The following is a 23,659-nucleotide window of genomic DNA, read 5'->3' as shown; positions in this document are numbered from 1 at the left end:
TAAGTTATTTTGGCTTAGATTTAATCTATGCATTAAAAAAATCAAAACGACATATATTTTGAAACCAAGGGAGTACGAGATTGTTTTCATAAATTTGCCAATAATGAAATGGTTTATCTAGAGAAGATTGAACCCAAATGACTTCGAAGTGGAGCATAATCATGGTAGCATCCCCATTCAAAAAAAATCAAAGGTAAACTGTTATATTTAGGGTTTTCTGCCAAGCTCGATATCGAAGATTTAAACCGTTGTTTTTAACTTTTTTTCCTTAGGCGACCGTTGATTTTTGTTGATAAGACGGTCAACGCTGCAACCAGGCACCGTAGTGCTACTGACCAGTGACCACACCTCACACCACTACACCAGGCACGAGTGCACGACCCCGACCCGGCGAGGAGAGCACACTGCCCAGTGCCCACGCGGCCACGCCCGCCGCACCCCGCACGGCCTCGGCGCCGCCTGTCTGGCTGTCTCGCCGCTCGCTCATCCGCCGTACCGGCGTTCAGCATTCGTCTGACACCCAGCCGTTCCCACCAGTTCGCGCGCCTAAATGCGCCGCCGCCGCCACCCGTTCTCGCCTCGTCACCACTCGCCAGATCTAACGCGTCGCGTAACCGTCGTCTGCTGGCGCGTCGTGCCCGCGCGGTGGCGAGCAAGTGACGGCGGCGAGGGAGGGAATGTACGCCGCTGCCGGACTCCTCCCCACTTCCACCGCACTCCATGGGCAGGCGAGGGTTCCCGGAAGCAACGCACCAGCGGCAGGTACCCCGCCGAACTCCATTCCCCTGCCTGCGCTCGCTGCCGCCTTCTCCCTTGCAATCCCACAAACCGAAATGGTGATGCACTTCGCTTGGCGTTTCCAAATTCCAATTGGAAACACAAGGGGACCAAGCCTAATCCGATGAAATTTGCACAGCACTGTCCCCAAATCCGCCACCGCCATCGAAATGCGGGCGGCGTTCAGTTTGCTGTTGCGCCCGTCTCCGTGTCACGCTGTCACCCCCATTCAGGAGCAGCCGCGGACCGCGTGGCGGCTGCTGGAGGCCAGGGAATCCGCGGCTGCGAGGTCTTCTTCTTGTCCCTCCTCCCCTGGTCATCCTGACCCAGTTACGGCGTGCTCTGGCTTCCGCCCCTGTCGCTCTCTCATGCTATATCGACGTCTTGCTAGTCATCTCCTGCAACTTTCCCTTCACTGCAATTTGGCTGACGCATATGTGCCTTACAATACAATATTGACATCTTATATCAGTTTCAAGGAGCAATTCAACAAAGCATCATTATGCTGTATGATAATCCTCCCATAAACTGGATGCCTGTAACATTCAATTCTTCTTGTAGTATATACTCCTAGCAAGAAATGACTGGATGTTCAAGAATGTTGATCTTACCGTGGAAAGATGTAGGAGGAAATTTTCTTCAGAATTCTCTTTGCTGCTTCTAAGAGCAAAGCCTAGTCTCCTTCCCTCAATGCAATCATGGCTAAACAACTTGTAATGTCCCTCTTTCTGGTTCATTAGCTTAGTCCCTTCCCGGTTCTTTTCAGTTTAGTTTCTTCTCCCTGCTCTTTCTTTTCTTTCTTCCTTTTGTCTCCCCTTTCCTTTGGGGTTTGTACTGTACTTTAATTTCCTATTAATCTATTAATCAGTAGGGGCGTGCCCTTCCTGTTCTCTCTCTCAAAAAAAAAAATACTCCTAGCAGTTCCCCTGCCGTGTTTTTCTTTTATAATAATGTATACCTCATATTCTGTTTGAACTTTGAATTAGCTGGAAGATGTAAGACAAGCTTGCTCATGAATCTTGCCAGTCATGCTGATTATTTCTTTGTACAAAATTTAGCTTGTGTTGTGTTGAGACTGAGTTGAGGTATCGTGATCCTTCGGCAGTGTCACATTCTTTGTTATCTATGTTGTGCAACACCACACATGTCAACTTCCAGAACAAAGCCAATAAAGGCTTGAGAGGAAAGCAACAACTCGAGTTGTGTTGCTGTTGCTACTGTTTTTGTTACTATATATTCATCATGAAAATTTAATTGAGCAGCTAGATTGAATCATTGAGCTATTGTGATAGAAATTTGCTCCTGTCTGTCTGCCAAATATTTACTAATCAACATTTTCTAAACCTAGCAAATATTGTGATTAGGTTTGTGTGGGGATGCCTTACTGAGGAAGATGCAAATAAGCTAAGGGAAGGGAATCAAGATTGGTTTACTTTTCCTAATCAAGTATGCCCTCATTATCAAATCCACATTGGGTTACGCGGTTTCTAGCTGGAAGGTTTGGTGATCCAGGTTGCTTTTTCGTTGAATTTACTGATAGAATTTGATGATGAAACACCGGGCAATTACTTTCATCCAAAATTTCTAATCTAGCGTTCTTTTCAAAAGGAACTCATCTTCACAACATGGGCTTGAATCATTAGAGTTTGATGTTAAATTCAAAATTTAGAAGGAAAAAATCGCTGCATATCTATAAGACATATCACTGTAACGTTGTTGCACTTGTCGTTAAGAGCAGGAACAAGATAATAATTGGTGTAATCAGATGTTTCCTATCGTTTTCTAGCTCAACCTCACCATTTACAAATAAAGTTCCCAGAACTTGCTAGTAGGTTAGCTAATATTAGTTTAAAGCTCAAGCAACGTCTTGCAGCATTGGTTACATGATGACACATGTGATCTAGTACAGTTCTTGTCAAGTGACCAGTGAAATAAGCTAACATTATTGATTGCTTATTGTCATTCATATATGCAATCAACATAGATGTAGGGTTGCGGGGAATCAAACAGTAAACATACATTTCTTATCTTTGTCTTTGATTTGTAGAACAAGTCAGACATGATGGAATTGACCTACCACCTAGAATAATCTCATTTTTAGTGCCATCAGTACTGAAAAATTAACCCACCTTTTTCATTTAGTTTTTGTTAAGCTGGGTCTGTCCCCCATCCGCGCACACACAAAAATTGGTACAGATGCAAAAATGTTCACAATCTTAAATTGCAAAGGGGAAAATATCATCAGACTTCCACCTTCTAATTTTCATGTGCTGCCTGATCAGATTGTGTGCTCATGAATATTTGCTAATTTGCATTGTGATATAGCTATGCTATTAGATGTTTAAAACGGCATCTTGCTCTGGGCTTTGCAGTTTGCTTATGCTATCACTTAAAGATCACAATTCTAGCAACTAACCCTGACTACTGGAAATAGCATGTTGAAGGACCTCTCTATTAGCATGGATGCTTTTAGCATTATTTATTTCTTTTATGTCTGGCATCACCAAGTTTACCCTATGTAATAGGCTAATAGCAGACATTTTCAGGAATGAAATAGTATGATGGAATGAATGACACCATCCATGCAGGTTGTAGGATCAAGCCCCCATAACATATGGTTGCAAACTAAGACTATTAATCATGTCCTAGTGTGATGATTAGTTCTACCAAGTGTCAACCAAAAATCTCTCAAGCTGGCAGGATACACAAATCGCATTCAAGCCTTTTCATCAATGTAATGCAGGTCTTTCAAGATTCATTCTGACCCTCTTACATAATTGCCGTCACCATTGATCTTGAGGGTAGTTACTCTATTTCATACAGATGGGCAATGGCCATTGACTTGTTTTAACTACTTCTACCATCATCAAAATATTTGTTATTCTACAACTTCTAGGCAACTTTAGCCTGTTGTTTCTAGTCTTACCATTCCTTTATTGCATCATTAACTTGCTTCTTTCTCCATGCATGCACACTTTAGAGCAGATGAACTGCGAGTAAGATGGTCATTTTATCTACCTCCTCAATTGAGTAAGGGAGTATTATTTATATGTGCTGAAAGGATTTCTAGAAATTTCTCTTGTAGATAGACATATGCGTGAATAAGCAACATAAACTTGTATCTGTCGACAGATCTGTGTGCACTTCAAAACCATCTCTTTTTTGCATCAGATAGTTAAGATTTAAGAGTGTTGGTTAGGATGGACAGAGCCACTAACAAGGATATGGTGCTCGTCCATTCCGCTAGTGTGGCATCCTAGTGCACTGCATTACATTTTGCTTGCAGTTTACACAAGATTACAAAGGTCTTTGGTGCTCCAAGATATAGTTTTAGGTTTTAGCTGCAGATTGGTCCAGAACTTGAATCACAAAAATCTACACGGTCATGCTAAGGATCTCTTGAGAGTGCCTTTCTCATCTAAATTTTCCAAAGCACGTTATACTGAATTGACTTAGTTTTTTTGTTACAGAGCCTAGTCATTTCTTCCCCCTTGTCAGCAAAATGAGTCATCTACCTGCAGAAATCTACATTGTTTGCCGACCATGTTTCTGACCAGAAGTGAGTATTCCCCACCTTCCATCCGAAAAAAGTTAGGAGTTTTTTCAGTGGCAAATTGTTGACAACTGTGTTTGTTCTAGTTCATGGAACTGCATGCTTTACCTTGTGAGTGTCATGATGATCAACACTCCTTTGTGTTCGTCACAGACTTTGCCTTGTATACTTGTATTGTTCAATACATTGTTCCAGCTGCTGCCTCCTCCTGAACCTATCATCATTTTCTTGACAGATGGACAGAGGCCTGGCCCGTGGTTGGCTCACCTATTACAGGTTGTCAATTAGTAACTACAGGTCTGAGCAAGGTAAGCGACAATGCAGCATATATGTGACCTTGTCCATTCATGGTTCCTTGCACCTTCCAGGTGGCATTGCTACTGTGTAAATATATATTTATGTAGAAGCTAGTAAAACATAGGCACAAAGTAGAAATGCCGACCTACCACTATTTTAGAATTTAAACAAATCACACCGGTCTCAGCCCTAGTTGACAAGACATGAACGCTGAAACCATTGAATCTGTCCAGAAGTGAGCTCCAGTCTCTTCTCTGTTCCCATATCCTTGTTGGGGATTTACTCGTCAACTGATAGTGTGATACTAGGAGTTCTGCTCCTCATGGAGCAGAAAACAACTACAAATTGGCTTATCCTTGCCCATGGGTAATACGCAGTAGCAATTGTGGCCCTGTAAGTAGTTTTCAGTCTCAGAGAACCTGTATTTCTGGAATTCTGGTGCAGTGAGTCATCATCTTGTTCATCTTCCGATGGTACAGCATAGCTAACAATGAAAACTAAGAATATATGTCCCTACAGTTTTCCATATCTGATCACCTAGGCCTGTTCGCTTCAGCTTATAAGCCGGCTGAAAAGCTGAAACGGCTGATTTGTTGTAAGAGGAAAACATTGTTCTGTGACTTCACTACTGCAGCTGCTGCAGAGTGCAGAGCATCATCTGCTAGCGCTACTAGCTCACTGTCTGTGGCTGTGGCGCTTTTCCCCTCTCAGAATCTCACAGAGGTCGACGACCACCTGACGGACTGGGCCGGCGATTACTTGTGGCCTTGTTGACCCAGCCCTACTACAGCCCGGGGCAAAACAGCTGCTGGACTGGGCCCGAGGCAGGGAGACATTGCTTTTTTGGCCTGGCCCATGATGTATATTCACTACTGATAGCAAACCCCGTCCAACGACATACAGAATTAACATTTCCATGGCTGATAAGCCGGCTGAATAAGCAGCTAAAGCGAACAGTCCCCTAAGTTTTAACCACTGCTCTGCTGAATCTAACGTTGTTTCTGGACATTGACGCAGGAACAAAGGGGGCGTCCGAGCTTGGTTGGTTGGCTTGCCGGTTACAGCAAGTCAATTAGTAACTACAGTTGGGAGGAAGGCGACGGACGGTATGGCTGACATGAGACCCTGTCCAACTCATGTTTCTTCGCTGCTTCCTTCGTCAGTCGTCACGTCGAGCAAAGTTACGCTATGCCTAGGGAGGAAGAAACCAGCAAGTGGCGGGGCTCTCATGCCGACGTCGGGCCAAAGATTCACCGGTGGTCGGCAGGGCAGCCGGAGGTGAGCCCCGCCATGCACTGACGGAGGCGCTGCCGGTGCTCTCCTCGTCCCTCTCTACGGTAGACGACGACGGGTGCAGCGTATGGTAAGCGATCGAGAGAGGGCCGGGCGGGCTGGGTTGAGCGCCTTGTGCGCAAAGGCATGGCGGCGTCTGGGGCCGGGCCGCCGGCCGGGGGTGTGCGCGCGCGGCTGCGCGCACCTGCACGAGCGTGCGATCGCGGCGCGCGGGCGCGGCGCCCCCACACGCCCCTGGGTGCTCGTGCCGTGTGTCCCGGGCGAGGTGGGTTTTTGCGGCCGGCTGACGGAATGGTTGATGGAATCCTTGCGTAAGGATGCAGCCGATGCGGCCGGCAGCGCCCCGTGGGAAACGGGAGTGGCAAAGCCTGATGTGGCGCACCAAACTGTAGCTTTTGATCGTGCATGGTGGGGCGCGTGTGTACCTGATGCTACGCGCCCCTGCAGGAGCTTTGCTGTCACAGCTTTAGTTACCCTGCGGAGCAGGGCAAAAAAGGTAAAGGGTCTGTTTGGGAAACGTCAATTATACTGAACTTTCATAGAGGGAATAGTTCGATTCCCATAGGATTCGGTGGGAATTCAGGCGTTCCATAGAGGCCATCCATGTGCAACAGTCGCTTAGCGATTCGTATCTGTCTGAATCTTCATTCAGAATGCGACCTGTTTTTTTTCTCTCCCAACCGATATGTGAATTGGACTGCTGCTTATGGAATTTGCCGGTATTCATTCAAAACAGGCGTGTGTTTCATGTCTCTTCCACAAGCACGCACAAGCATGATTTAAAAGTCGCGAGGCTATTCATGACGTGCTTGGAAAACGTTGGTGGCGTCTTTTAATGCTTGATCCAAAGGCTAAGTTACCATCTAATGAGTCCAAAGTTCCAAGAGTTTGTTAGTATTACCTGTCCAGCGCAAGGGCAGGTAGGAGCTAGTGATCAGCGAGGCCAAGCAAGAAGTACTAGCCCTAGGCCCCCCCCTCTTGTGGGCACGGCCCTGCCCCCCTCTTCTTTCCTCTCTGCACTTGTGCTCCGTCGCCGTCGCCAACAGATAAAAGGAACGGGCAGCAGGCTTCGACAAGGGAACTATAAAAGCACCCCCCGCACGCACGCACGCTCTCCCCCTCCCTCGTTGCAGCAGTTGCCAGGCACCTGTCACTCGGGCCCTTCCCCTCCGATGCTTGGTTAGCCCGTCGTCTACCACCTGGGCCTGCTGCTGCCCCGGCAAGGCCGCGACCGCGATCGCTCGGTTGTCGAGCACAAGGTTGTTGGTAGCCGGCCTCGCTCGCGCGCTGAGGCCTTTTTAACAGGACCTCGCCGTGAGCTCGCTCGCTCTCTCGCCCGTGCGCGGCGGGTAGCTAGCCTAGCTCGGAGCGAGCTGCTCCGACGACGACGGCCGGGTAGCCGGCGGCGCGCGGCGAAGTATATATATAAATTTGGGCTTCTCGGGTATGGGGCGGCAGCCGTGCTGCGACAAGCTGGGGGTGAAGCGGGGGCCGTGGACGGCGGAGGAGGACCGGAAGCTGATCAACTTCATCCTGAGCAACGGCCATTGCTGCTGGCGCGCGGTGCCGAAGCTGGCCGGGCTGCTGCGCTGCGGCAAGAGCTGCCGCCTGCGCTGGACCAACTACCTCCGCCCCGACCTCAAGCGCGGCCTCCTCACGGACGCCGAGGAGCAGGTCGTCATCGACCTCCACGCCAAGCTCGGCAACAGGTGCGCGTGGTCGATATGCATCCATCCGCCCATCATATATCGTCACGGCATGCATATGCATTCGTCTGATCTCTCGGTCTCTCTAATCTCTATGCGTGTGCATGGTGCCATCGCTACGGAAGAATTCATATTCACCGTACGAATTAATTTGGCTGTGCACCGTATCGTATGATAATCACGCTAGGTACGGGGAACACATACAATATCTGTCTCGGTAGTATATCACTTCATCCCGCGTATTGATATACACTCCCCCTGTTTTTAAATATATGATGTTTACTATAAGCAAGTTAATTCATTTTTAAACTAAGTTGGTTGTTCTAAACATTATTATATATACTGTATTTAAAAACAGAAGTAGTATATGTGATCGATTGCAAACCACGCCAGACAACACACGTGATGAGCACAATACAGCTGGCAAAATGACATGCGCATGACATGATGTATCATATGTAAGGCATACGTACATGTACTGTATATACGTAGGTCAAAGAGGCAGCTTTTCCTTCATCACGTACGACGACAACTACCGCATGCTACGCACGCAAACGCAAGGTTAGATTTGCTTTGGCCGTTTGTGCGCGCGCGTCGTTGGTGGACGCCGAACAACAAAGTAAACTAGCTAAATCGATTATTGACCAAGGACCGGGACCAGTAGTACACATGCATGTCACCTATCATTTGCGAAGAAATAACTGAAACCCTCGTGGACTCTTTGCACGTAAGCAAGTTGCTTGTCAACACTCTCGATTGGCAGGAGAACTACTGTCCATTGATTGGTAAAACCAGGACAGGAATTTTTCCAAGCATATCGATCACACAAATTCAGATATCTCTGTCAAAGCGTGAAACATAGGCTACAACCGGTTGGATGCTCTTTGACGAGACAAAATTAAGCATGCATAATTATTAGTAGTACGAAGAGGTGAGATTTTTCAACTTGGACGCTTCCTAATGAATAATTTACAGCTTTATTTAATTTGCTCCTATATACACATTATTTGATTTATCCTCAACTTCAGGCTTTTAGACAATAATATATAATAACATACAAAAGAGGAGTTGCATGCATATGACCATGTAATATTGTCACTAACAACATGCTTTGAACTCTCCTGCAAAACTGGTGATAATACTTTAGGCCCTTTAGTTTTGGAAAATTAATGGATGATTAATATTGATTAACTATACTTTCAGAGTTTTGTTTTGCATCACAAATTTACTGCATCTTTACCCTAGTATACTCCTTAGTGCTGTATAGTTTTTGCAAAACATGTATTGAATCCCTTTGTGAAGGGAATAGCCCATGTGAGTGTGTTTCATCTATGCTCACAAAGTAAGGACGAGATTATTTTTGTAGCTAGGAGTCTAGAAATTGTTGGATTATTAATTGCAGTAGTTGTGTCAAACTATATACATATATGGTGCTCTAAAAAGGTTCCATGATTTTATCTTGAAAAAAAGCAAGAAGCTCTCTGCATAGAAGCATGACATGGATGTTGGTGATCTATTGCCATCGTACGAGGAAACATGAGACATCACATGACATTAGCTCCTTAATAGAGATTAGCGCGGTGTGAACATGTTTCTTTGTGGTCCTTGGTATCATGGTATGGTACTATGGTCATGTATGAAGTGTATAGTTTTTTACTTTTTGTAAAGATGAATCAATGTCCCCAATCACTATCGTGTACCAACTGATGTAGATATATATCTTGAAAAGTTGTAGACGCAGAAATGGATGGGTGGTGCATGCAGGTAGTGCATTAATGCACAGATAGAACTTCATAATTCAAAATCTAGAATATAGCCCCTAATATACTTTTCCTTAAAGTGACCTGAACCTTGTAGCAGTTAAAATAATTTTTCACATATTAATTTGTACATTGGAATTGCGGAAATGGTGGTTTTAAATTTTCATTTCGTGCTGGACTGATGGTTCATCATCCTTCGGTTTAATGGTATTGTTTCAATATTTTTGCGATGAGTTCTTGCACATAGTTGGTACACTTTGTAAGGGTTCATTTCAAAGATTTCATATATTTTTCTAAAAGTTCATCAATTATGTGAAAACTCAAAGTTTAGTTTAAATACAAAATCTTTTAGTGATTCAGCCAATTAACATGGTATTTAATTAAATCATATATGTTAGATCCATGACCTAAATTATTGCTACTAATGGAACATCTGATAGCATACACACACACACACACATTTGATCAAATAGTTTATAGTAGGGTTCATCACGTTTACACAAAAATCCATTAGAGTTCTATGAACTGAAGTGTTTTTTTCAGTGCTTCGCTATGATGTATAAATAGGAAAGTAATAAAAGCATAATATGCAGCCTAGGTCCGCATGGCCGGCACATATATGTAGGCAATTTGTCAACTTGCTTATATGGCTGAGCCATAGCCATTGAGAATTCACCAATGGACATATAGATTTCCTGGATCACTTTCTTGATGTGTAACCTAGAGCACTGGCCACTACATTGACTTGTGTGGCTAATAAACCCTACACGTTGGATTCAGAAATCGCAAAAGAATCGCACTTAGGTCCATTTGTCTCTTTGGAAAATGGAAGGAGCTAGAAGTGTTTTTTTTCTTGTAAAGGTCACTCTACGTACCAACCACTTTGTTGTTTTGTCACTCTGTAAAGGCTGCTTCTTCCTCACAGTCACATAGCTTAAAGAAACCGATGAGAGAAAGATAGATTGTGACCTTTCATATCGCACTTCTTCAGGCCAGAGAATATTCTTTTAAAGCAAAATCATCTGTGTGTGCAAGTGATGATTCACCATTATTGCAATTTAATTTCCACAGCAGTGTAAAGCATGCGAATATAGGAAACTTTAGGTAGAAAATCACGTGGAGGCCGCAGGTCGATATCACACACTGATACCTCCCTCAGATTTCCATGATTAAATAATTCTGTGCTGCTCGTGAAAACGATTGGCACATATATTGGTTAATGGTATTTTTTAGGAAAAATGTTTTCAAAAGCAAAAGCTCCAATAATGTTTACTTAGTTAAACCGCCACTAGCTAGATGATCTTTAATTACTTTGAATTTGCATACTTTCCTTTTTCAGTTTAGCAACACGTTAGCATACTCGATCGGTTAGTTCTCATTCTTATTAGGCATGCATGCATTCATTCATGGTATGTGCATGTATCTTTGAGATTACCATTACCTACATTATCTCACACTTAGTAGTATAGTAGTACTAATTTTTTTTTCCTGCTCCTATGCGTGTTCGTTTGCAGATGGTCGAAGATTGCTGCCAAGCTACCGGGCAGGACTGACAACGAGATCAAGAACCACTGGAACACCCACATCAAGAAGAAGCTGATCAAGATGGGCATCGATCCGGTCACGCACGAGCCCCTCGACCGGAAGACCAGCAGCCCGGCCACAACCTCGCATTCCGTCGTCACCGCTGACTCAACAAGCAAGTCCGACGAGGCGACCAAGCAGCAGAGCCCGGCGAGCGACGTCGTCAGGGACGTGTTGGCAGCCGACGGTTTCAGCCCGACGGAATCGAGCACGAACACTGTCAGCACCGGCGGAAGCAGCAGCAGCAGCGGCGGCAGCCACGACCAGGACCCGCTGGTGAAGTGGCTCCTGGAAGAGGACCCGCCCACCGGCGACGAGCCGTGGCTCGACTTCACCGCCGGCAGCGTCGACGTGGACGAGTTCAGCAGCATCGCCGCCGGCCCGGAGTTGCCGTGGGACGGCGCGACCGACTGGCTGCTCGACTACCAAGATTTTGGATTGGGGGACTCGAGCTTGGTCGTCGATGGCTACATGATCAACAGCTCAAACGGAGCAAAGTTCTAGCTAGCTGCAGCAGGTGAAGATGGTGACATCAGCTTGTGTTGCTACCAGTGTACTCCCTCCGTCTCTTATTATTTGTCGCTCGGGAAGCGGGTTTTCTAGAGACAGATAAAAAGGGACAGAGAGAGTAGATACGTAATAAAGAAACATGCATATATCGAGGTTGTGAAAGGTGAAATGACCAGATCGTAGGGTGCGTGGTCAAGAGTTCTTGCTCTCCTTGATCGATCCAACCAACGGCTGGGATGCATTATTTGAGGGGGTAGTAGAGAGAGGTGTGTAGAATTAGCTATATATATATGTTGCTTTTTATCCCTTTGGGGTTAAGGGGTTTGTGTTACTTGAAAGGTGTTTCTTCTCAAAGAGAGGTTATTGTAGAACTTCTTGCTGTTGTATACATGCTTGCAATATACAAAATGGGTGGGTGATTAGGTGGTGTAGTTTATATTCTGGTGTACGTATGTATTGTTAAGTTGCACCTAGCTAGGCATTCTTGCATTGTACGTGTGCAAAATGCATGAATTACTAATTAGTGAGCAAACATGTGGTCCTTCTCGAAGAAGAGCAGTTGAGATCGTTTATGTTGTGGATGGTGTTGATATCTTTAGTTTGCATGTATCATCAAGATGTGCGAGTAGGTAGCGTAGATTTGGTTATACATTGGTGTATTGTTAAGTTGCACCTTGTAACTGAAAGGCATTCTTAATTATGTGCAAATTGCATTCACATGTGGTGTTTTACTTAAGTGTTAGTGATCAAAGATTTAAATGCACTTAGGATTTATTGCTTTTCATAGTTGGTGAGATTCTTGGTCCGTAGTTAGTCTATATGTTTTCTTAGGTTGAGATAGTGTTAAGTGTTAACGGTTGAGTAGGTAGCTATTCATAAGTTCAACGGTGCAGTAGTTGAGTTTGGTAAGATAATTAAAGTTGCTTGTATACATGGAACTAGTTGATGAAGACGCCGTTTTTTACTCGAGGAGTCTTGACAATTTAAAGGGCAACGGCAGAAAAAAGAAAGGGGGTAAACGTACGAAAAGGAAAGAAAATGAATTTAAAGATGCGCCCCGACGTGAAACGTAAAAAGTCACGGAGATGCGATGGATTTTTACCGGGGAGGTCAAAAAGAACTGAAAAGATAGGAGACGAGACTCATGACAATGAGGTGAACCCTTCTAGAGTCGATAGATTAGACCCATTTGTGTATAATGTATCCAACCTAGCTAGCTAAGCTTCACCTTGACTATGGACTAATCAAAGTTGCAGGTTTGGCTACGTATTATGCCGGTAATAATATGGGTATTTTAAAAAATTTGGTGGCAGACTCCAGTGACCAACTCCAGAAAACGGCTGAGCTAGGGTGCTGATCATCATAACAATGCAGGTTAGCAGCATACGTCAATGGGCAGTGGCGGCAGAGCCAGAAATTCATACAAGTATTATTTCAGTTGATGGAAACAGCGATGGATAGCTAGACCAACTGACGCAGATTTTTTTCTTTGAGCTTGGTCCACTGTCTCCCTGTCAGCTATGGTGCTTACTGCTTAGCAACCACCAAATGAAAACCCATTCGAGTTAAACTCGCAGTTCAAATGATCCCATCCGATTAGCGCCTTAACCTTCTTTTTAAGGAACAGGTAAAATGAAAAAAAATTATATAATTGAATGCTCAAATGTAATCCACGTACTCCCTCCGTATAGGAAAAGGAAGTCGTTTTGGATAAGGTTTGAGTCAAACATTAGGAATATAAATCATGAATAACTTTTAAGTTGTTGAGTTTGGAAATGTAAAAGCCATATAAATAGATTTGTCTTGAAAAATACTTTTATAAAAATATACATATATCACTTTTGGATAAATATTTTTATAAAAATAAGGAGTCAAAGTAATGTTTTGGAGACCGTGTCGCTGTCCAAAACGATTTCCTTTTCCTATACGGAGGGAGTATGTCGCCAATACGTGCATATGCAGCAAATCGACGTGTCGTGTGAAACTGAGCGGTCTACAAGCCATTGCATGCAAGGAAAAAATGCATGCTGCACGTTCAGTGGTTAGCAACATAGATAGATAGTGTTCTTCTTTATGGTTTCTGCTATGTCTTAATATGCATATGTGATACGTGGATTTCGATTCATGCCAAGTAATTAATATAGACGTGTGCAAGCGATGCAAATTTCGTTTCTGCTACTCCTATAGCAGCTTGATCCAGTGAGAAGGATGAAAATATTTTCGAGATACAAGCAATTAATTATTTAACCACCCAAGGCACACGTACATTCTTTTCAGTAGGCAATGGAAGCAATTACTCGTTCTGCTGATGATTGTAAGATGGTTCTCGAGAAAGAAACATCTAAGTCAGTCAGTCGGTGTCTTCCTTGAGTGTTGTGGCTTCAAGCAACAAATCTTCCCTACCATTTGTTAATTGTTTTAATATGAATGGAGTGTCTCAGTTAACTAACAGGTATATACAGACATGTCACACGCAGTTCACAAAAATATGTTTATTTGATTTGAAGCAAAACAGAGGACTAGGAGGTGGTGAGACTTGTGAGCTCTACCATATCATTGCGATAGTAACAACTGCTAGAGTAAAAAAAACTTCACCACACGTCCATATCCCATTTATTTTCTGAATTGAGTTCTTACTTAACTCAGGAAAGAGGAAACCACCTGAATATAATGATGCGGCAGCATGGAATAAAGTGGGTTAAAATTACATTTTTCCTTATGCATATTAGTAGATGATGAGGAACGGCAAGCACCTTGACCTACACACCAGGTTGTACACGTCTAGTCAATTTTCTAACCAAATGCCACTTTCAACTGCTGAACATTCAGCGGTCATATGGCCTACCTACGCTTTCGTGCGTTTCCCTTCCGTGACAAAGATACCAAAGCTAGGCGGCATCATTCTTCTACATCATCATCAAAGGACAAACAGCAACAGTCTCCCCATATACCAACTTCGCAAGCGACACTCCTTTTAACCTCTTGTAATAAGTAACACTAATCAGACACAGGGGTGTTTGGGAGGGGGTGCTAAATTTTAGCACCCCCATTTTAGTCACTTTTAGCCTCTCCTCCTCCCAAACACCTAGGCTAAAATGGAGGGGCTAAATTTTAGCCCCCCATAATCCATTAGCCTCTCAAGAGGTGCTAAAATGGACTAAAAGTGCTAAAAGTGGTCCCCCTCCTTCAAAATTCCTCCCCTTGCCCCTCTCTCTCTCCTCCCTCTCACTCCTCCAACATGGGTAAATAGGTCTTTTGTCAACATAAGTACTAAATTTTAGCCCCTTACCCAAACACCCTAAGGGCTAAACTTTAGCCTCAACATTTGAGAGGGCTAAAGTTTAGCCCAAGGCTAAATTTTAGCCCCTCCTCCCAAACAAGGCCACAGAATCACAATCTGAGATATATACTGATCTTTGGCCTACCTACTTACCTGTATCTTTTGCTCAAGCCAACATAGTAGCTACGAATACTCGTACCAAAACGGCATATTATATTGGCATGTGTCCTGAACTCCGGATTTAGGGCCTATATCTTTAGGAATTGGGATGTGAGAGTTTCATACAAAATTGTTTGACCACATGGAGTATGCGAAAAATTCCCGTGTTCTAACCGTAGCCTTTGGAATCGAGCTCAGTTGCTGTTTGAATTTTTCTGAAACATCAGCTTCAGTTTTTCCTTTTTCTTTCTTTCTTTTAAAGGTCTGCCCTAATATAGTAGTGTGTATCGCGGAAGAGCTCCAGAAGTTTCACAATCCGGCAGCGCATTTGCCCGGATTTATTCGCCCAATCTGCGCCTACACACGTCGGTACGCGAGGCGCTAGCGTAAGAACTCGCCAAGAAATCCAGCAGCACGAGGGCGCACATGGCTTGAGGCAGACAGGGGCAAGGGCGCAGCAGCTGGTGGCGCATGAGCTATATCCTGTAACATCCCGGACTGATTGGACCAACGGGACACGGGTGACAGCAACTGAATCATTAACAATTCCGAGGAGGCTTGTAGAGCGAGCAAGACGGGGGGAGGCAGGAGTACTGGCCCTCCAAGTAGTGGCCATGGGCGAGTGCAAGTGATCTCAGGGCCTATCGTTAGCTTGTTGAGATGACATGGTCACCTGCAACTTGACATCCTTTGGAGGAGGCCATGGACTGGGAGCGTCACCGTCAGATTTGGTGAAAACCAGGACAAGGGCCCTGGCGAAAGCTTGCTGAATAGATAAGGTGGGTTGGTTGGGTGATCCCAATCAGAGCTTTGTTTTATGGCCTCGTTGATGGTGTCTCTGCGCTCCCAAAGATTTTTCAGATGGCCACCAAATAAAGTATTGCGAAATGAGGCAGCATATAATCATACATACCAGGGCTTATGACTGGTGTAAGCACTGCTGCTTTGCTCCATGAAAGCCACTGAATATTGGGCAGCAAAGCAAAAGGGTGGGGAAAAAACAGTGACGGCAATTGTGATGCATGCCTGTCATGAGGTGACATCACCGGAGAACAGTGTGGCGGGTCGTTGTCCCGGAGCGGTAATGCTCGAGTTCTTTTTGCTGAAGAAGGTGACCAAAGTGACAGTGCCGTTTCATGACCTTGCAAAAGGATGGAGACACCGGTGATTGGTGGCAGATCGCGTTGAATGGTGCTGAAGTTGCCGAACTGATGTAATGCATACTCAGGATGATGAAACCACCAGCTCCAGTGCCGAGAAAGATGCCTTGGTACAAACAAGGATAGTTCAGTACGGAAGACGGAGTAAAAATATACCATGCGAAGGCTTCGATCATTAAAGAACATATCAAAACATCATTGGACCTAGATCCAAAATGAAACGCATGAGCTGCTAGTCCCACAAGAGTTGAGAATGGACCTGTAATTTCACACAAAAAAGAAAAAGATAATGCAAGCGAGGAAGGGAGCATTGCCAAACTTCGACACCAAACTGGTTTCTCTACATGCAATCCAGTGTCTTCTGATTAACACGACCAACTTGGATAGTGGGAACTAAAACATGTCACTTGTAATATTTTGCATCAAACATATCGCATGTGCTGATGCAGAAGTTTTGCTCAAGTCTTATGTGGATCCAGGCATCCACTTGCTTTGGTTCCAGGTTTGAACTTTGAACCAAGACCAAATATGGAGGGTTAGGGCTTCCATCTTATTCAGTACTGCAACAAATGAGTACTAATGCACTCCAATAAAAGCTCCAACAACTCACCTTGCAGGAGAATAGTTGGATGAGGTGATTACAGTTAGCTTCTCTTAAGAAATTTGCACATAAAGGACAAGAGAAAGCACCAATTGGCATAAGACAATAATTAATTGTGTGATGCTATGCTGTCCCAATAAAACAAGTTTAGTACATCGAATGCAAGTACAAAAGTAGCATGATTAAACATTATTGGCACAATGGGGTCAAACTATTAAGGGGACCAGACCCAATCTTCCTTCCCAATCGATAGAGATTGGCTCTAGTCATCTATCCAAACTGGCCCTAAGTAAGAATCATATCAAGTTCTCCGCAACGGTAAATTGCATCTCACATCTGCTAACTTACCCAGAAACATGCACAAACATTTTTTATTTCTTCTTTTGATCGCATGTATGTTTCATCTCAATATTAACTGCCAGATGGCAAAGCTTAAAAGTCAAAAGTGGTATACATACACAGTTATGTACAGGTTCACTTAAATAATTGCTAGCAGGACACTGATAAAAGGTGTTACCAAAGTGCTTCCGAAGGTCATGTTAAACAATCAGCCAATGGATTCACCAGGGCTGGTTTTACTTCCAGAATTCTAAATGTTACCTATATTGCCTTGGTCTTCTCCAGGGCTGGTTTTACTTCAATCTGTTTCATCCATTCAAACAGTAAGGTATTTACTTCATCTGGAACTTCATCATGTGGAGCATGACCTGTTTAAATTCACCATGAAAAGATAAATATAATGAACTGCAAAACTCTTTAAAAGGAAATCAGCAAAAACATTAGGATTGAGGGGGGTACCTGCGTTCAACTCTCTGATTTGAACCTTGCTGCAATGCTCTCGGAGCATGGTAACAAATGCCTCAGATTTTGTAAGGGGATCTTTCATACCCTTTGTTTCAAAGAAAGCAAATAAAAATAAAATTAACCTCCCACACATTAACAAACACCAATGGCAATAGTGTAATTTGTCCATGGTATTAGGTACATACCTGGATAACTAATATTTTTCCTCCAAAAGAATCAAATAAGAAGTTAAGAGGAATTGAAAGATTGAAGTTGAATACACTCTCAAGAACTGTTGCAGCACCAGGATCATAAGACTGGATTTATTTGTCAAGGAAACTTTCTAAAGACTGTTAAATGTATGCCAACTATACTGTGCAATATGAGGATACAGCTCTTATAATCTGGTCCACAAGTGGCTTGTCCACCCGTTCCGTTCTCTAAACATGAAATGGTATTACACAGGAATGAAAGGTACTGTTGAATTGAAAGAAAATATAAAAGTGACTTCATAGTATACGTACTGTAGGATAATATTCTTTAAGAATGCCTTCTACTCTTGATCTCAAGAAGAGCAAAAGAAGCTGTGCCTGCAACTTGGAAAGCCATGATGTTTGTTTTTCCTGCAGGTGTTTGCATTTACTAGCACTGAGTTTAGTTTGCAACAACAATATATTTCAGATACAAGAGTTCAATGTCAGAGATTGTGTGTTTTCTACTACTTCAAATGATCATTTCTGAGAACGATTCTTTAAAGGCAAGCATCATATGTATCTTGAGTCTTGACCACCAAAATATAAGCCTCACCTAGATTCACTTCAGTGTTACAAATGATTCTACAGTTTTGTATCCATAGGGCGGAGGATAGTGCAGACCAAAAAGGTCGTGGCCCCCCTTTGTTGGCAGTTTCTACGGAGCAACAGTGATTAATTTGGTAAAAAACATTGTTAATCTGTCTAGAGTACTAGTACCCCCCCCTACAACTGATTAGCTGAAGCTCAGGTTGATGCGCTCACAAACGCTCATGAATACAGATAATTAATATTACCAGCCAACAAATTCAATTCGTAGGGTACAATTTTATCTCATTTGCAGCCAACAGGGACATGAAAATGTATGAGACAGCCACATGCATAAATCTATTAGCTCAGCAAATTAATATCATAAAATATTGATTTTTGGTTTTGTAATAAAACCATGGTATGACTGAATTGTCAATATCATACAGCAGAGAAGAAGTAAATCACAAAGCATAACAATAAATAGGATGAAGAAGATTGGTTGCCTTACTTCACTCAATGGGACGAAGGAGTAATTTGGAACAACTGAACCAGCTGTGTTTAAAAGAACCAGAGACTTTGCAAGAGAAGGCCATAAACCAGCAGCAATAGCACAGATATAGCCTGAGATATTGGAGGATGGGAATGACTTCATCAGGATTGTGTTATAACTTCACCAATATTGTGCTGTGCAAGAAATGAATGTTCCATCATCTGTATAGTAATTTTAAAATATAATTCATGTACCTCCAATAGAGTTGCCAACAAGATGAACAGGCTCCCTCACAACATCAATAATAAAGTCTCTCAGTAACTCTGACCAGAAAAGTTCTGAATAGTTGACATTTGGTTTCTCTGATTTCCCAAACCCAACAAGAGTAATTGCCCAAACACGCTGGCCCATATCAGCAATGTTGTCTATATTGTCACGAAAATGCTCCAGGAAAGCTCCAAAGCCGTGCACAAGAAGAGCAGCTGGACCTTCGTTGCCAACAAAGGTGTACTGCAGAGAAGGGTTGAAATAACAAATTTGCGGAAACCAACATAAATAAAGTTGTGTGCATAGATAAATTTGGACACTTAGCACAGAAAAGTATACTGTAAAAAAATGGTCGAAATAAGGAATTTGCATTTTGCGTCAGCCGACATAAATAAAGTTGTGTGCATAGACAAATTTAGATGCATAAGCACAGGAAAGTAAGAAGAATACCTGTACAAGATAACCCTTCCATCTCCAAATTCTTATAGGATAATTTCCCCCGACAGATACTTGGGATTTCGATGCCAAGAGCCAATACCACTGCCATGTAAACAAATAGATTGTTACAGGCAAAAGAAAGTTCTGGTATGGAGCAAAGGTATGGCATTGGAAACAAGATAGAAAAGATGTAAAACAATAATACCTCCATCGAACATATAGCATCAACTGCTGCTTTCACTGTAGGTGTTGAGTACCCAAATGGTGATAGAAAACCAGCATTGCGATCTTTCTCGTATTGAATAGTATCATTATAAGCTTTCCTCCTGGATATGACTCCAAGTTGAATTGCAGGGCCAAACAAGGTGTAGAATGAGGCACCATCTCTGGTTTCAGCTAAGCGTAATTTATCATGCAACCTGGATATAGAGTTAAATCAGATCAGCAATGAAAACTCTAAGAATTAATATAATATCAGTGACTGCATTACATGCATAAAATGGAAAATAAAGTGTTGACCTTGGCAGCATTTCCAGTGAAAGCACACCATGGGTATGGATAATATAATATTTGTAATTAGATTGAAGGAAAAAATTAGTTGGTCATACATACTCTTGCCAACTAGCATTTCCTGTGCCTTCCAGGTATCTTAGGTAGGCGGCCAAGGCATCCAAAGTAATATCTGTTCCACCCCTAACTTCAAGTGAGTTTTCTGATGCAAACATTGAATTCATTATTCTCCTTCCTGATGTACCAGAATCCATGGTGAAATCCTCTATGTCTTCGCCATTGCTGGTGCTTAATGTAGTGTTACTTTTGATCTTTCTTTGACTGAGAGTCTTTTTTAGAATAGATCGTGCAGACGTGTTCTTAAGAGGAACCCAATTATCCTTTGGTGTTCTACTGTCTTTCAGGAAACCTTTTAATTCTTCCAGGGTGGGTAGAAAACCTGAATAGGAAATAGTTATAGTGACTAAATGGAACCACCACAATGTTCAAAGAAATGAGTAAAATAACATACAATACAGAACGAATAGAATTGAAGTGCACCTGTGTCTAACTCCAAATTTAGAGCAGGCAAAGTGGCGGCAGCAAGAGGTGTGGCCACTGGTAGTTTTGTCTTCAAAAATTGGTCATGTGACGTCGATACTTCTTTCAAATTCTAATATGACGATTACTTCAGCTATCAGCAAGTACACATTTAGTTATTAGAGGATAACAGGAGAGGCTGTAACTAAACTACCTTATAGCCATACAATGGGGCACTCCAAGCCACTATCTTGGGAGGGCTTCCCCATGAGAATGACCCATTAGATAAAGATGATTCAACATTGACCAGAACACTGCGCACTCTATATTCAACTTCCTCTTCTGTAAAAATAAGACCTGCTTGTACCTGTTATGTTCCACCAGTGCATGCAACCACAGATTACACATGTTAGATAGCTAGATGTGAACCTACGTGCAAACTCTTAAGCTTAATTCATAACATAAACCTTGCATAGTGACCTCATTCACAAGCTTCAGCACAACATCTTCAGCATTTCCCAAGCCTATGAGCAGATCAGACTCTTGGGACTTCAATGCCATCTTAAGATCTTTCAGAGCAAATAGCAGCAGTTCCAGCATTTTATCTGAATAACCTGCGAGTGATGGGGGAAATTATATAAATGCTTACTGTCAATGTGTTTTACTAACTGGTATGAGTAATACTACTAATTTTAACAGTGCAGAAGCAGGGCTGGTGACTAATAAGTCACTAACAACACCATGCTTATTCTGCCAACCTAACTATTTGAAAAGCAGCAAACAGAAGAGTTTCAAACGTCCTATAAAAGCTGGATCCGGTTCCTGTGCAGTCTGTAGTGCGACTGCAACTTAGCAATTGCACTACCAACCATCAATCTAAATCCAACAGCACAAGCCAATCCCAAAAGAAAATACAGTAGCGAATAACTGTGCGAATATCCTGCGCCAAATCATTGTACCAATCCTACTGTAGCAGGAAATCTAGACCAATCATCGCTGAAATAAACGAGTGAGGTTGCATGCAGTCCTACTGGCTACTGCCTTAAGTTGTGGCCCAATCTGGACAGTAACTCATGGCCCTGATTTGGGTGAGGATACTCCTCCCAAAAACCAGGAAGCGCACAATAAGCGGCAACTAACGAGTCCCGCAGTGAGGCGCAAACAATCCGGATTTATTATTTCGAGTTAGCAGCAGACACAATGCTCAGTGTTCAACTTCATCTTCGGCACCAATGTGGCAACAGCTCAGCGATCAGACCCCCAGGCCCAGCTGCCACAACGCTGGACGCACCAGAGACGGTACAGAAGTACTAGCACGGACGAGCAGTCGGTCAAACTACCACACAAACACGAAGGCATTGCATCGATCACGCCACGCGCACTATTCCCAAATCCCATTCCTCAAGAGTCAACACGGATCGGACGGGTAGCACCAACACCAGCAAGGAAGCACTGGCAACATACCTGCGAGGATGCGTCGGTCGAAGACGTAGAGCGGCACGACGGGGCGCCGCGGCTCCGCGACGGCGGCGGTGAGGCCCGGGTGGTCGTCGATGCGGAGATCATGCTTGAACCACACCACCGCGGCCGCGCCCCCGTCCCTCACGGGGGTGGTGGCATTGGAGGCGACGATCCGGCCCTGGCACCGGTTCCGGAGGCCCCGACGGCGGTGGGGCGGGGCTGGGAGAAGCGGCCCGAGACGGAGCGCGAGGAGAGCCATGGGAGCGGCAGCGCGGCGGCGTCAGCGGCAGCAGCAGCAGAAGCCATAGGCGGGGAACAGCGGGATAAGAAGGGCGGGGCTAGGGCGCGCCCATGGCGAAATTGTGGCGGAGGGCGGCTGCTCGGAGGCGTCGTGAATTTTCTGTGGCCGAGGGCAGCGGCCACTGTGGCCCGGAGCAGTGGGGCTTCCGCAGCAAGCCAGCAACCGCAGCAGAGCGCAGGGGAAAGGCGCGACAGAACAGCGAGGTCAGGGTCGCTGGGCTAGCGCCGCGTAGAAGAATAGCGGCGAAGAAAACGTTCGTATCTGTGTCCCTGGAACCACTGGTAAATTCAGGCATTGGTAAATTCACTGGAACCCTGAAATCTGCAGGAAACGGTTAATCTCCTTGGATTTGGGAAAATCACCCTGGTGCAGAGAGCAACAACTCAGTGCAATGCATTCACAGGATTGAGCCAAAATGAAATGCGAGATTGCAGGAGCCCCAGTTTTGTAGCATCAATCTTGTACGGAGTAGAACTCATTTGTTTTTAATTTGCTAGAGCTGAAATGCTCAAGTTTCTTTCGATCACGTTTTCTGGGTGTTCTCCCCCAGCTCCGGCAATGGTTCGGTTTCCGAGTTTGGGGTTGGGGGTGGGGTTACCTGTGGTTTGCGGACTAGAGGAGGCTTCGGGGCGGCGGACGCCACCGAAGCTGGGCGGCGAAGGACCCCCGGCTGGGCGGTGGACACGGCAGGGGCAAGCGCTAGTGATGGGTTAGCGCGGGAGCAGTTGAGACGGCGGCGGCAGATTCGGTAGCCCCGCCGCCGGAGATGGGCAGGACGGCGGCAGAGGCGGGAGCGAGCAACCATCGGCGGAGGAGGAGGGAGAGCCGTGAGAGGTGGAGGGTCAACGGTGGGCCTTGCCGGTGCAGGGACCGCGCTAGCGGGGCGGGGGGGCCGGGCTGGCAGCGGGTGAGAGGAAGACGAAGACCGCGTGCGACGGGAAAGGATACAACTGAAGAGGGCGTGGATCCTGACCGTTGAATCGAAATCCGACGATGGCAGAAAGTGATTGAGAGATAACACATATAAAAAAAATTTAGGCGAACGGAGTAGAACTCATTTTTCAATAGTTTAGCTTACTGACAGCTACGAGCTTCGGATACCGAATTGAAGCATTGTTACAATGTTACCACACAAGATATCATCATTTGAGAATCAGTCATAAGTCACAAATTTTTTTCGAGCAAAATAAGTCACAAAATTGCCGTCAGCTCTCCTTGAACCATTATGTTTTTACTCCGCAACCATGGAATTAACCACAACTATTTTGCTTTATGTACTCTTTCCAGCAACCATAATATGATTCAGCAAACTATCATTATGGAAGCAGCTTGCAACAGCTTTCTCCTGGTCCTGACCAGCAGGCCTCCACTGCTTGGCAACATCTCTTCCCTGAAGCTTAAACTCCATACAACTTTGCAGATCTCACG

The 23,659-nt window shown here is 44.3% G+C and overlaps 2 protein-coding genes and 1 long non-coding RNA gene across 4 annotated transcripts; 2 read left to right on the top strand and 1 right to left on the bottom strand.

The window, feature by feature from the left end:
- The first annotated feature begins 336 nt into the window (after positions 1-336).
- On the top strand, positions 337-4,876 carry LOC117842591 (uncharacterized). Its single transcript, XR_004637537.2, has 3 exons — positions 337-762; positions 2,142-4,336; positions 4,566-4,876. It is a non-coding gene; the product is annotated as an uncharacterized lncRNA (long non-coding RNA).
- A 2,148-nt stretch (positions 4,877-7,024) lies between these two features.
- On the top strand, positions 7,025-12,052 carry LOC117842590 (MYB-like transcription factor ODO1). Its single transcript, XM_034723073.2, has 2 exons — positions 7,025-7,629; positions 10,901-12,052. The coding sequence occupies exons 1-2, from the start codon at positions 7,367-7,369 to the stop codon at positions 11,472-11,474; spliced, it is 837 nt and encodes a 278-aa protein (XP_034578964.1). The 5' UTR covers positions 7,025-7,366; the 3' UTR covers positions 11,475-12,052.
- A 3,729-nt stretch (positions 12,053-15,781) lies between these two features.
- LOC117842588 (uncharacterized) lies at positions 15,782-22,397 on the bottom strand. Of its 2 annotated transcripts, XM_034723068.2 has the most exons (15): positions 21,934-22,397; positions 20,950-21,083; positions 20,684-20,836; positions 20,491-20,602; positions 20,053-20,389; positions 19,646-19,859; positions 19,453-19,542; positions 18,990-19,245; positions 18,754-18,866; positions 17,988-18,086; positions 17,856-17,903; positions 17,670-17,780; positions 17,479-17,569; positions 17,281-17,387; positions 15,782-16,185 (listed from the first exon to the last, which is right to left on the bottom strand). In XM_034723068.2, exons 1-14 carry the CDS (start codon positions 22,187-22,189, stop codon positions 17,281-17,283), a joined length of 2,121 nt encoding a protein of 706 aa, XP_034578959.1. In that variant the 5' UTR covers positions 22,190-22,397; the 3' UTR covers positions 15,782-16,185. The 2 variants fall into 2 exon arrangements, with proteins under 2 accessions (XP_034578959.1, XP_034578963.1); XM_034723072.2 differs by lacking the exons at positions 15,782-16,185; positions 21,934-22,397 and having other exon boundaries at positions 17,038-17,387; positions 20,937-21,076.
- Between the last annotated feature and the right edge of the window lie 1,262 nt (positions 22,398-23,659).

Source organism: Setaria viridis, chromosome 2 (genome assembly GCF_005286985.2).
Source record: "Setaria viridis chromosome 2, Setaria_viridis_v4.0, whole genome shotgun sequence".
NCBI classification, from domain to species: domain Eukaryota; kingdom Viridiplantae; phylum Streptophyta; class Magnoliopsida; order Poales; family Poaceae; genus Setaria; species Setaria viridis.
Note: the sequence above shows the minus strand (reverse complement) of the source record. Positions and strands in the feature narration are given on the sequence as shown.